This window comes from Apaloderma vittatum, unplaced genomic scaffold (genome assembly GCF_000703405.1).
Source record: "Apaloderma vittatum isolate BGI_N311 unplaced genomic scaffold, ASM70340v1 scaffold10290, whole genome shotgun sequence".
Classification (NCBI taxonomy): domain Eukaryota; kingdom Metazoa; phylum Chordata; class Aves; order Trogoniformes; family Trogonidae; genus Apaloderma; species Apaloderma vittatum.
The window spans coordinates 63967-77599 of NW_009695082.1; the positions used below are offsets into that span (position 1 = coordinate 63967).

A 13633-nucleotide genomic window follows, 5' to 3' on the forward strand; every position below is an offset into this window, starting at 1 on the left:
CCTCGGCACTGACATTGGAGGCCCCGTCTCCCCCCCGCGCCCCCCGTCAGCCCCAGCCGCACGGCTCCGCGTAAGGCTCTCGTGACGTGCGCTTGGGCGTGCTTCTGCGGACAAAAGAAACTAAGCTGGGGCCTCTGCATTCCTCCATTTCCGCAAATTTATAAACAATCTCTCGTTCCCCCTTCTAATAATCCTCCTGTTCAGACGCAGCCGGCACCCCAGGGAGGGGGGAGAGGGCCCAGCCCGCCGGCAGCAGTAACCCTGTCAGCATTAACATCCCTGCCTATTAGGAAGGAAAGACAAATGCAGCCCAGTTCCCGATAGCAGCGCGAGGAAATTAAAGCCAAGGTCTAATGCATAGAGCTAGGTTTAGTGTCTGGCAGCATAAAACCATTTTGGCTGCCAAAGCCAATTATGCTCACTTTCTCCCAGCTGTAATTTTTCAAACCTGCCTCCTCATCCGCTTGCCCCACTAACTTATTTACCACTGCCTTAAAAAAACAAAAAAAAAAAACCAAAAAAGTGACCCAAAACACGTCTTTTTTTCACCACTAACAACAAAACTAGCTTTGGAAGGAGAGGATGGGGCAGGGCACAAGCATGTCAGCCATCAGATCTCTCCACAGCGGGTGGCCGGGAGCTCGGATGACATTTTGGGGGAGGGAAGAAGACTCATGCATGTCCCCATCACCCTAGCGATGTTTTTTTTTGCCATAGAAGACGGTTTCATGCTGCCAGACACTAATCTGGGTGCCTTGGCGCTCTCTGGCGCACTTTGCTTTGCAGCGGCCAAGGGCCGCTTGTTCCTGCAGAGGTTTGGGAGGTGAGAGATGCTGGGGTTTGCCCGGTGTGCTGAGACCCGGTCCTCAGACCCCGGCTGCTCCCTGGGCACTGAGCCAACCGCTTTGCAACCGTGTAATGAAGCACTTCTAATGAAGTAAAGCATGACTTGTACCTCCCCAAGCGAAAGCGGAGTCATGCATTTTCCCCTTTCCCTGCTTGGCCTTTTTTGTCGCCAGCTCCCCAAACAGGGGTCTGCCGTGGCTCGGAGAGCATCACCAGCTCGGTGAGCACCCTATGCCAGCTCCCCACACACCCTCACCTTCCCTAAAAGCTGCTGCAGGGCAGCTCAGGAATAAGGAGGAAGAAAGTATGTCCTCTCTCCTTCACCTGGGAGCCATCTTGCCCTGAGACACAAAGCCAACAGAGGATAAACCCAGCCAGGATTGCCTCATCTCTGCAACATCAGTCCCAGCCAGACCAGGCAGCAGAAACAACTGTGACCCTCTTTGGGGGAAGCAGGGTTCCCAGTAGAGAAATAAGAGCAGGGAAGCTCATAAGAGAGCGGAGAGCACTGCAGAAAGGAACGTACTTTAAGCAAAATATTTATAATATGATCCAGCAGTAATAGCTATTCTCACGCTCTGCTTTCTCAGTGCGATGATGCAAAACAAATGTGTAGTTAAAGTGGGGGGAAGAAAAAAAAAAGGAAAAGAAAAAGAGACAGCTATCCCACTTCAGAGAGCAGCTGCAGAGTCTTTGCAGCTGTAAATCCCTGGGTTTTGGGGAATTTCAGTGTTGGTGAGCTTCAAAATCACTGTAGTACCAGTAGCACAGCGTCTTACCGTCAGCGGGACTGAGGCCCCTGGCAGCAGAGATGACGGAGAGTGTGGGGCTGCCGTGGACAGAGCGGAGGTAGTGCTCCATGTGGGGTGCCACGTAGGGGTGCGGTGGGCTGAAGGGCGACTCGCCGGGCCCAGCGGGGTGCGGAGACAGGCGGATGAGGGAGATGTCGGAGATGACTGGGCTGCCGCTCAGAGGAGGAGGCCTGGGAAGGAAACAGAGACACGTCGTCACTCACAGCCACCACGGGGCAGGCACAGCCGCCTGCCACCCTTCTCCCTCCTACCCCACCGCCTTCGCTCGAGAGGGAGGAGTTTGAGCACATGGTGGGAAAAACTTCCTCTTTTGGCATAAGTGAAGCCTGAAGGCAGGGCGAGCTTCCTGCAGATCCACACTCACATCGCACTAAAGACATCTTTGTGCAAGATGGCTCACCCCAGCCGGGCTGCTGTCGTAAGAGGCATGAGCTGCTTCGGGCAGCACCAAGTGCGCTGCACGGAGCACGCCCCACGCTAGATACCTCAGCCCATCTCCTTGCATGGGGATGATGGCTACACAAAGACAGAGAAAAAATCTGGGTTTACATGCTCCTCGCTGACCCCTGGGTATCCAGGTGTTTAGGGCCAAGGCCCCAGAGAGGGCTGCCTGTGAAAGGATGCAAATGGCGCAAGGATTGTATAAATATATGATCTTAGGGCAAGACGTACTTTTCTTGGCCCGGAATGTGTGGCTCAGTGAGCGCCGACAAAGCAGCCATCCCCGCCTGCGTCCATCACAGCTTGCACAAACCTCCCTGACAGGTCGGCGGTACAGTTCACAGGTCAAAAGTTCACGAGAGGTTTTACTGCATGCTTTCTGGGGGCCACCTCTGTTAAATCCCTCAGATCTTCCTCAGGCCAAATGCTACCTTAGAAAGAAGTCAGTATATATGCTGAGGGATGCAGCATGTAACAAAAAAAAAAAGTCACAGGCATGTTTCAGTACTTGAGTAGTTTTTGCATGGTAAGAATGGAAGAGCAAGTGTCCCGACATCTCCCAGCCATGTCTTCTACTGTATCCTCCAGCCTCTTAGACAAACCACAGAGGGTGCAAGGAGGGGAGAAAAAGTTACACACCCTGACCCGAGAAGCAGAAAATCTGAGCTGGACACCAAAGGAGACAGAGCTGTCTTTAGGCAAAACAAAAGAGCAAAATCTGCTTTGCATTAGCTCTCTCTGTACTCAGTGACTGCTGGAAGTAGACCTGGTGTGGGGATGCCAGTCACGGCAGGAACAGAGTTCATCCCTGGCTGGCTGCTTTGGCAAAGCTGAGGGAGATGGATGTGCACCTCATGGGGCCGTACTCTGGGCATGGGACCACGGGGATTCGGGATTTCTGAGGTCAGGGATCTGGGACGTGGGCGGAGCTAAATTACGGTAATTACAGAGGTCCTTCCCTAAAAATATCCAAACACGCCATCAGCGAGTGCATGTAAGATCTGTCTCTCCATGCATAGGCAACCACAAACACGAGGGTCTGAGCCGTTTAGACATGCCATCTGCACCTCAGGATCTCGGTCCCACCCTGCCTTATCAACAGTTCAGGTGCATTTTAATTTATTTGTAATACCTGCATATCAACAAAACCACACAGAAATGTAATATAAGCTTTGCAGACCTATTCAGCAGTTTACAAGCATGTTTGTCTTTGTTTGATCTTCCGCATGTTTCTCTGTCTTTCTGATAAATTAGTAAACCTTGTGGCTTTTTGAACACTTTCTGCTGATGGGTAGTAAATTAAATGCCTTTTAAAATATTTATAGTTCAAAGTACTTTCCTGTAGCAACACTCTCCACGACTCAGTGGTGTGAAATATGAGGCAGTGAAAACCTATCAGATATGAAGGACTCACGGAGATGCACAGCCACTGACACACACACGCTCGTGGGACCCAGCCTGAGATTTCGCTACAGGAACACCCATCAGCACCCAGCCTGTTTTCTTTTATGGCACTCAAAGACAAACTTATGACGGCATGGCTGTTTCAGACCTCATAACCTCCCCACCTGCATCGCCACAGTCTTTCGTAAACAAAATTATGGGGCGACCGAAGTCCCTTTCCGAGTCACTCTCCGGTGCCTCTTGCCATGACGTCAGCTGCGGCGTTGGCAAGTTCGGGAAAGCGGCAGCCGAGGCTGCTGGGGCTGGTTTCTGTCGAGGCTGCTAATAAAGGCGGCCGAGCACGGAGCCGACCAATTTATTTCTACCGGGTAGGAGGGAGAAGTGAATCAAAGTCTCTGTTCCAGATTTAGTTTCAATTCATTTCTAATAATCTCCACCACCTCATCTGGAAAAAATGAAACAGGATTAAAAAAAATGATGTCATTAAGAAAACATCTGACTAATTTTTCTTCTGACGAAGACTTAATATAAGTGAGGGGGGATGTAAATTAAAAGCAGCCCCAATCTTCCCTGGGCCACAGAGCCTGCCTTAATACATAAGCCATAAAAGAAGTTTTCTTACATATACAATAAGTTCCCTCTTTCATCAGTACTCACGGCTTCTCCCAAAAGGGTTGTGAACTTCTTTGATGCAGGCTTGAAACTATGTATTACCAGGTTTATGAGCCCTTGGAGCCTCTGCTGATCAAACTGTGAGGCCGACATCTAAAATGCGTATAACAATATGAAGGGTTTGCTGTTCATTTTCTCCATGCTAAATCGGGCAGAAATGCTGGAGTCCCTCAGAACAGGAAAGCTCCACCCCGGCCAAAAAGGTAACACTAGGAAAATGACAAAGAATTCACCCAAAATGCCTACAGCTGGAGACTGGGCAGCGTTTCAATATGAGGCTGGCCCTGTGTGTAAGGACTGGGTTGCAGAGCAGGCTTCTCCTTACGGCTCTGCTTAAAATCTCTCCTTGCCACATCTCTCCACCTATGGGCTAGCACTGCTGCGCTATCAGCCAGGTCTGGCTCCCGTAAGTGCTCCCAGGCAGAGATCACCTCTCACTATTGTACACCTGCAATTCCAGAAAAGCACTCTCCCACGGACGGGCACATCCCAAAACAAAGTGGCTTCCAGTAGCTGCCTACCAGGAATGGCTCACTTGGCCAGAGGGATCCTCTGCCCCTAACACTCCAAAATTTGCTTTCTCCCCCTTTTTTTCCAGTCACACCACTGACAGAATTTCTTACCTAATCCCCAAGTCACACATTGTGCCATCGTATCAGCACCCTGCAAACACAGCAAGAGGCAGTTCACAGGTCTGCTCCTGGCAAAGGAGAACAAATTAGCTGCTGCTTTTCAGAGGCAGTGGCTGAAATGGATGAGAGATGAAGCATCACTGGGGAAGACGGCTCTGCCCCTACACCCAGCCCGTCTCCCAGACAAGCAAGTCTCCCCATTCCCACACCCCAAATCCCACTGAGGGACAATCTCCAGCCTGGTGTGTTGAACCAGCCTATGCAATGGTGCCAGAGCTGGGTTCCTCCGTGTCCATAGAGCTCCCTGCCCAGATCTCTGTTATCCATACATCACTCCCTGTGCTCCCTTCCTGGATCCCATGGATTGCATGACGAAAACACCTCAGCACCTGGGGGATTGCTTCTGGCTTTGCTGAAGTCAGTGAGGTAAAAATCTCACTGCCTGCAGCGGGACGAGGGATTTCACCTGACCACATATATTTCTGAAGAAACTGTCATTCTGGTTTTCAAATAGGCTAAGGGAATTGGGTGTCCAAACGCCATTAAATTTAATAGGAGCCAAGGGCCTGTTCTCCCCACGGCTCCAGCGAGAAGCCCAGGCTCTATAATTAATGCTCAGGACTTGTAGTGCAATTTGCATCCCTGACAAAGCACTCGAGCCTGGATTCATTTCCTTCCCCACCCACGAGAGGCTCTCCCTTCCCTGCTTTCTGACAGAGGGAGGCACTGATGTAGGGGAGACACCGCCTGATCCCATCTAAAGGCTGTAGGGTCTCATGGTGATGCTGGGGGCATGCACGCTGCTCAAGGCTTTCAGAGTAGGTCTTTCCCGGTGTGGTGGATGAGTCCCCTTGGGGAGCAGAAATCCTTGCACTGTTCACCCAGCTTCAGCAGCTTGCAGAGCAGGACTGTGGGGCAGCAGGTTCGTGCAGCAGTGGGGAAGAACAACCAGCAACAAGGAGACCGACCAGCATTCGAGATGCGACGCACACTGCCGGTGGCACACTAGGAGATTTTTGGTAGTTTCCCAGCAGCTGGTCACTCCTTAATCGCCCTTCACAGGGGAAAAAAGATCTATTCAATTTTCCTGCTGCATGGGTTTTGCTGAAAGGAGCACCATCCTGCCTGAAGCTCTAGAGTCTCACCCCAAAGTCTGAGGGAAGGAGCTTGTAGGTTTTCTTTGCAATGCAAGGCAAAAAAAAATCAGCCCCTGGCTTGCAGTGAGGTGGACCAGTGTGACCCCGCATGGGCCTCGGAGCCTGGCAGGTACCTATCTCTGATTCCACTGGTCACAGGAGGGATGTGTGTGCTGCGCTGGGAGCATCACAGCTGGATGAAAGGATCCTCACGGTTCCATGGTGGAGGAGCAGCATTGTCACTGAGAAGCCAGGCTGGGCTCCTGGGAAGGGAAATCCCTCAGGGACTGGCAAAACCAGCGCTGGCTGCTCTGAACATGGCCTTGAGGAGACTTTTTCTCATCCTGCTCTCCTGCTGTGGCCAGGCACCAGCAAACACCAAATCCTGAATGAAGGAGGTGCAGCAGTATCTCCCCACTGCTGCATGGGGGTCTGGAGCCTCTGCAAGAGGCATTCTGCGAGGAACACAACAGTTAACGAAGCTGCACATTTTTGAAATAATCTCCATCGCTTAAATAAACCCCAGAAAAATGGGGACAATTAACTAGCACTAATGTCCCGTGACTCGTCTAAATTAATACATACATGCCAAATTTATTCATTCAGTTGAAAACAAAGGGCTGGATACTTTTCCATATGCTTAATGGAATATGGACCTTTTCAGGCAATTGTTTCGCTGCACAATAAAAATACTGCATAGCTGCTACATAGAGATGGAAGCTAGAAACAGAGCTGCTCATGGTGAGAGGTATCATAGCCTGGTAAAGTTTTGCTATATGAAAAAAGATTTTAAAGCACACAATTCCATCTAAACCGCACATCGTCTTTGCCTTGTTCTAAATAAAATTTCCTGGCCTCGTTTTCACAAGTCCTGTGTACCCAGAACACCACCTGATGTCCACAGAAGAGCCATGTGGATGCCCAGAAAATGGGCTGCACTCATAGTAGGCACTCCAGGTACAGGATACCAAAGCTTTATCTAGCAGGAAACCTAAAATGCCCCAAGATTCATGCTAAACAATTCAGTCTAAACAGCTCTCACCAGCCCCTCAACTTCAACTCTGTTTATTTCTGATTTAAAGTCCCTTACAACAGGAAGGCCGAGAGGTCACGACACTTGTGCAGTACCCTCAGGATCAAACCCCATGAGGTCCCTCAAAAAAAGGTACCTTTCAGAGGTCAGATCTGGGCCATGACTACAGAATTCATGTGCATTTGATTGTTTGCAAAGATTTCGCCCCCGTCCTGCTTTTTTGGCTCAGAGATTGGCGTATGTGCCAGGAGGAGCAGCACGGAGCTCCCCCCCAGCCACTACCAGAGAGCACGGGGCAGCACGGTAATGAGGCGACAGGGAATCACTCACGTTTCCCAGCACTGTAACAAGTTGACAATTATCCAGTAAAGTGACCTGATGCTTGAATATAGGGCTATCGACTTGAAGATGCCAGCTTATGTGTCCCACTAGGAAGAGATTGGGATGGGGACCCAAGAGACATCACTGCTAGCCTCAGTCCTCCCCTGCCGGCATGCTTGGCACAAGTCATTTTATTCCTCTTTCCTCTATTTTCTCAGCTCTAAAATGAGGTTATTAATATCTTTTTTTTTTTTTCATACTCACATTAAAATGATTAATATATAGAAAATCAGAGCTATCTTTGCTAATTCAGCAATTAACGCGCTCACCTACAAGAAGCTGTTACGGAGACTGTGAAGCTGGACAAAAATTGCTATAGTGTCTCTGCAGAGATTTAACAGGCATGTTTCGAGAAGTTCCTGTTTTCTCCTTTCCCCTCAAATATGGCTTTGAGGCATGGAAAACATGAAGAATAAAAAAAGATATTTTAACAGTGAGGGCAAGTTCCCATTAGACGGGTTTATGGAGGGAAGTGGTAAATTCAGTGCTGCTGCAAGACTTTATGGCAAAACTAGATGTTTTCCTAAAAGATGGATTCTAAGTGTACCGCAAAGTTTGGAGTTTTAATAGTAGGAAAGAGTAATTAAAGAGAAATTTAAGGGGAGGATCCTATGGCCAATGTCACAGATGTCAGATCAGATAACTGTGATAATTCCTTTGGGCCTTAACAGGCACAAATTTCCAAATACAAAATCCCTTATTTGTGGATTTGTGGTTAGGGCACCACTTTGAGAAGGATTTAGGTAGACACTATGAAAAATACAACTCTGCATCCGTTGGCATTGGTAGTTGTCTAAATACCTTTAAAAATCAAGCCTTAAAGTCTAATCTTGTATCACTGAAGTCAAAAGAAACTCTGCCACTGCTGGCAGGAATCACAAGAACAGGTCTCCAATGTGACGATTCCTCTGTTTTCCATCTACGCTGTGCAAAAAGTATCATAATCAAAGGCGGGTACAAATCCTTAGCAATTTATTTTTTCACATCCCTTAGAAAAATATATTCAAGACTTAATGCAACTTCTAGCACATAAGGTCAATTTAATATATTTTCTCTGGGTAAGAAAAAGATATTTTGTTTCAAAAGGGGAAAAAAAAAAAGGTAAAGTCTCTAATTTTTCCTCTGAAGAGATCACTCTGTCTTCAAACATACCTGACTTCAATCCTATATTTAAAATATCTAAAACCAAGAATAAACAGAACAAATGATCTAATTTCACCCAATGTAAGAGCATTACTATTTTTATCAATTAAATCAAAAGTATTTTGGTTTAGAGCTTGAGACTTTCTTTTTCATCTAAGCTTCACTAGAAGTTAACAACATTCTCAAGCTCACAGGTTGTTGGCAGCCTTAGTGGGGACAAGGGCAACATTTGAAGGGAGCTAAGTTGGGAGCGTGAGTACAGGAATTGGTCCTCAGATTAGAAACTCTCCTAACCACGTATGGTTTCTTATTGCACTTATGCTGCATTTACCACAATGCAGGTCTAGTTTGGGCTAACACTTGTAGGCACAACTGCAACACAATAACAACAATAATATCAATATTTGCTTTCAAAATGGAAGAAAAATGCAAATTTTTAATAAGAAAGGTTGCCCTCCATTATACAACACACAAAGAAGCAAGGCATCAAAGGCAGAAATTAAAGTTGATACAGGACCTTCAAACCCAAATCAAATTAGTGTCTTGAGGAGGGGTCTTTGATTTAAGCTTAATAGTGGTGATTTTTTTCTTGGGTTGTTTTATACTTAATCAGCCACACAGCCCACTGTGCAGGCATATGTTCCCAAAGTACATCAAAGCAAGTAAACATTCTGTTTCAGAGCCTAATATTCTTTTTTATCCAATTATCTTACTTACATGATCTTTTAATTTAAGTTCTGAAAGTCCACCTTTTCACACAAGCTTTCCTTTAGCAACAGAGGTAGAAGGATGACCAGCTCAGTTCTTGTGAGATACTAGCCAAAAAAACCCCGCAATGAACAAATCAAAGCCACAGCAGATGAGTCTCTAAGATAGTTTCTTGAGAGATTAATGATGAAAGCCTTCAGAGAAGAAGCATATTTTAAGGGAGACTTCAAGGAAGGTAGCTGAGGGGGAGAGAGGGAAGAAGAGTGAGAGAAAAGGTGTGAAAGAAAGCATGGATAAAAGTGCAGGAGCCAACAAAAGTAGTTCGGTGACAGACTGAAGGAGCACTGCAGACCAGGAGGCGTGTGAACTTCAGGTTGAAACTACCAGGCAAGAGAACTTGATTCCAGCAGCGATAAAATTTGAGAGCTGGGGTGTCAAAACACTGCAAGCTCAGGATTGGGAGGGGATGAGGACTGGGCAATGGCATAGCAGGAGTGAGAGGGGGCAAGAAAGGTGCGAAGCGGTGGGGAATGAGATGGGGAGAGGTGTAGACAAGGACCAGGTCCTGATGGCAAAGCTGAGTAGGAAGCTGAGGGAGATCTGAGAGGATTCACTGCTAGCGAGGGCATGTTGGAAAGGGGTGTTGGAGAGATGTGTCGGATGTGACACAGGTGTTTCTCTGATTGATGTCCCTTGGGACACATGTTGAGGATATTAGCACTTCTGAGTGAATAGCTTACTCGTAGTTGTGAAGACACTGGGCTTGGGAAAATGAGTGGGAAGTGTACGTGGGTGTGGAGGAAATTTGAATTTTTGATCCCTGCCTAGTGTCTTCTTGACATGCTACTTTTGGGTGGGTTTTTTTCACCTTTAAAAAGAAATAACGTTCAAGTGCTACAGAAGGATTTAACATTTAAAAGGCTCCTCCAATAGGACTTCTGAGAAGTCCCTTTCCATGTCATGCTAGCCGTAACCTGGTGTGGAGAGGGCAAGTCAGTGGCAGCAACACCACAGCAGTGGAGCATGTGGAAGAGTCAGGCAAACTATAGAAAACGCTTATTCATTCATTATGCTTTAAATCTGCATTGGCTCTATACCCATCACATCCCAGAAAAGCAAAAAAGGACCATTCCTCTTCATCATGACTGTAATACAATCAACTGGCTGCAGCATTACTCTAACCAACATTAACTAACAGAGTCTATGTCTGACATCTATAATTTCATGTTAACAAATTAGGTAGACTCCTGCATTTCCTGGTACCTTGAATACCCAAGAAGCTCATAACTTTTCTTTATATGCAAAATGTCAGGGAAAGGGCAAACAATGTTATGCCAGAAGACCATAGCCAAATCACTTGGTTCGAGTGTGCTGTAAATCACGGGGAGAACGAAAAATGAATCTTTGTTCCAGGACAGACTTCCAGCACTAATGTTGCTGCTAATGTGCTCCTTTTCTATTGGGAATGTCCTCTTCCCATAATGCAAGGACCTACACCTTAAATTCTATAACCAAACAAGACACCAAGGAAAGAAAATCTATACCTAACTCATTACAGAAAAACATGAAATGTCCTACTTCTCTTTTCTGAAGTGCAGGGGAATGCCATTGGTGTTCAGGCTTTAGAAAGATGTTGTGCTTGTTCTAAGCAGCCGCAAGTTGTTGCAACAAACTGGAAGTAATCAGAAAAACACAGTTTACAAAGGGGAATAAAAAGAAATGGGAACAGGTGGGCACAGATCTCTGTGACAGAGCAGTCACAGCAGCTTTGCACATAGGGGTGATTGCGAGAGCTGCACAGAAGCCCATCTCGCACACACGTGTCCACACACATGCCCCGTATGCTGCGTGTCCACACATGCCATGCTGCTGGTGTACCTGCCCCTGTGCATCACAGCACAAAGAAGCAAAAGGTGTGCACTCCTATAATAGCAAAGCTTTTGGTCAGGGCTCCCTGGGTTTTCTGCAGGAATTAATTTTACTTGTGTTTGACACATTTTAAACAGCAACAGCACTCACAGTAACCTCCAAAGGGAAATATTCCTGAACAATATATAATAAATACATTGATTTCTAATAATAACCATCTGCCCTAAATCTTCTTGCTGACAGGTTTAGTTGGACCAAAGGCCCTTTTCACATCTACTTCATGACAGTTCCCATCACTACATAAAGACTTTGAAGTGCCCTAACGTGCAGTAAAATGCGAGATAACCTACCAAACTGTCAATATTTCTTCACTTCTAAAAGGAAATGCTAATGGCACTCAAAGAGCTCAAGATGTAATGTAAGATCTGATCCAGCAGGCTGGTTGATCTAACCCTCCTTTCCTTTGCTACGACTATGCTGAAAAGCAAGCAATTATATGGTGAAGAGCAGAACTAGGTAAAAGTTTTTCACTGATATGACTGCAGGGAAAAAGAAAACAAACCTTTTTATTCCAAACAAGCTTTTCTCTTAGAAGTGTCTAGAGTTTTCTGTACAAAGTAAGATAATTAACAATACGTTAGCTCTTCAATTTTAATGTCTTCTTTTTAATCTATCACTTATTTTCTTTCAGGTTTTTTATCATAAGGAAGAAAGTGAATGAAAATGAAACATGGGTGATTTTAAAACCTGGACAACATTCAGCGAGGAGTTAATTCTCCATAGGGAAAAGATGAATACGAACAATTCAGAGAAAGCAGAATCTCTCTCCAACTGACTGCGATAAACAACTGGCATTTCTTTACCAGCTCTAGACTGCAGCATAAGACTGCGAGAGGCTCTATAGTAGGAGAATCTAAACGCGAGAAACAGAAGCCCAGTCCTATGGTGAACAGCACTGCCCACTGCACTGTACAACTCCAACAGGCTTCAAAGGAGCCAGGATCCCACACCGACTCCCAAATCATCAGTTCGTGGTAAGGAAGGATGAGGTGTTTTATGTCTCATTGTCCATGTACAACCCATAAAGCCTTCCTTCCAAAACCCTTTTGCCCCCAGATCTGTCGGTGTCATTTTGTGCTGCTTTCCTATTCTTCCAGTTTTCCAATGACAGAGGAAAATACAATATATTTATCAAGGAAGGAATAAGGATCTGATGTTCCCCAGTTGTTTACTGCTGAAAGTTTACAATAGTGCTTTTCAATCTGTGTTTTGCAGAACCCTTGGAAATCACAAAAAACTCCTTCAGGTGCTGTGAAGGCAGCAGAAAACCCCTGCAAGCCTCTTGTGTTCAGGCCAAATCCACTACCTACTTTTGACAACCCTGCTGGAGAAATGTTTGGGAGGGCACAGACTGTAATAGCTTGAAAACCTCCCACTGACTCTGTGCTTCCCAAAATCAACGAAAATTACATACAAGATGTTCTCAGAGTGACCACCGATCACCGCCCCAACCCATCCAACATGCGCTGACGTCAGCCAGCACCAGAGCACACACGTGTGATTTAGGTGTCATCTCCTGCTACGTCGGCGCAGAAGTAACCCCGTCACCCATGTCCGCAGTGCCCTATACCTACGGCGACATCTCCCTCCCACCGCCATGCAAAGGGAGACCTGCGGGCCTCATCTTTCATCCTCTTATCTCATGCAGCTATTCCTTATGCAGACACATTTCTGTATACAAATCCCATTATACTTGACCCTCGGTTCACCCTGTTTCCATTACAACGCTGTAGACTCAACCAGACTTGCTCCAGTGCCAACTCTGTGCTGTCATTCCTTGCGCAGAGTGGTAATAAAGAAATCACTGTTTTAAGCTGACAAAGAACAGATTTCTTACTAAGTAAACACTGATGTTTTGGTAGGGAAATTAAGTTATAAAATTGTGTCTACAAAGGGAGACCATACAGATGGAGTTTGTTAAGAGACAGCAATACAGTCAACAGTGGTTAATTCAATTGCCTGCTACTTATCAGATTTTTTTTAAAAAAGGCTTAACCAGCTTTTGCAAATGCAAATGCAGAAAAACATTTCAAAGAGCCACTCTTGTCTTAGCTGAAGGGTGATGCACACACGCACACGGCCTTCCGAGGCCAAAGAGTCTGCCCTTGCATATTCGCTGTGGTTCCACCAGGGTCCAGCGGGTCTAGTGCTTGCCAGCCTGGCAGGAGAGGAGGTCTGAGCTCAGCACAGCTCATCACCACGCCACGACCCTCCAGTGGCATCTACCCTCAGTGACCTCCATCCTCACTGCTGGGCCATGGTCTTGCTTCCCTAGGCCACCACTCTCACCTACCTTTCTGCCTGCCTGGTCCTCCACACAAATTTAGACGTCCCAAATATTCCTTTAGCTCAGGGAAAAACTGGACACTAAGCTCAGCTGGGTAAAGGTAGGAAATTCAGTACCTCCAGTCTTCAATTGCGCCTTAAATGACCCTAACCCAACCTCACATCTAATTCCCAAAATCACCAGGTTGATATCAAGGTGCTGAAGCTCTT

General features: G+C 46.5%; 1 protein-coding gene across 1 annotated transcript in view; it reads right to left on the bottom strand.

Annotated features, from left to right (window-relative positions):
* The window catches only part of GLI2 (GLI family zinc finger 2), a 142637-nt gene that overhangs the window by 36893 nt on the left and 92111 nt on the right, over positions 1-13633 (bottom strand). Inside the window, exon 3 of the mRNA XM_009869931.1 lies at positions 1576-1828. Within this exon, the coding sequence (XP_009868233.1) occupies positions 1576-1828 (253 nt within the window). The remainder of the gene's footprint in view (positions 1-1575; positions 1829-13633) is intronic.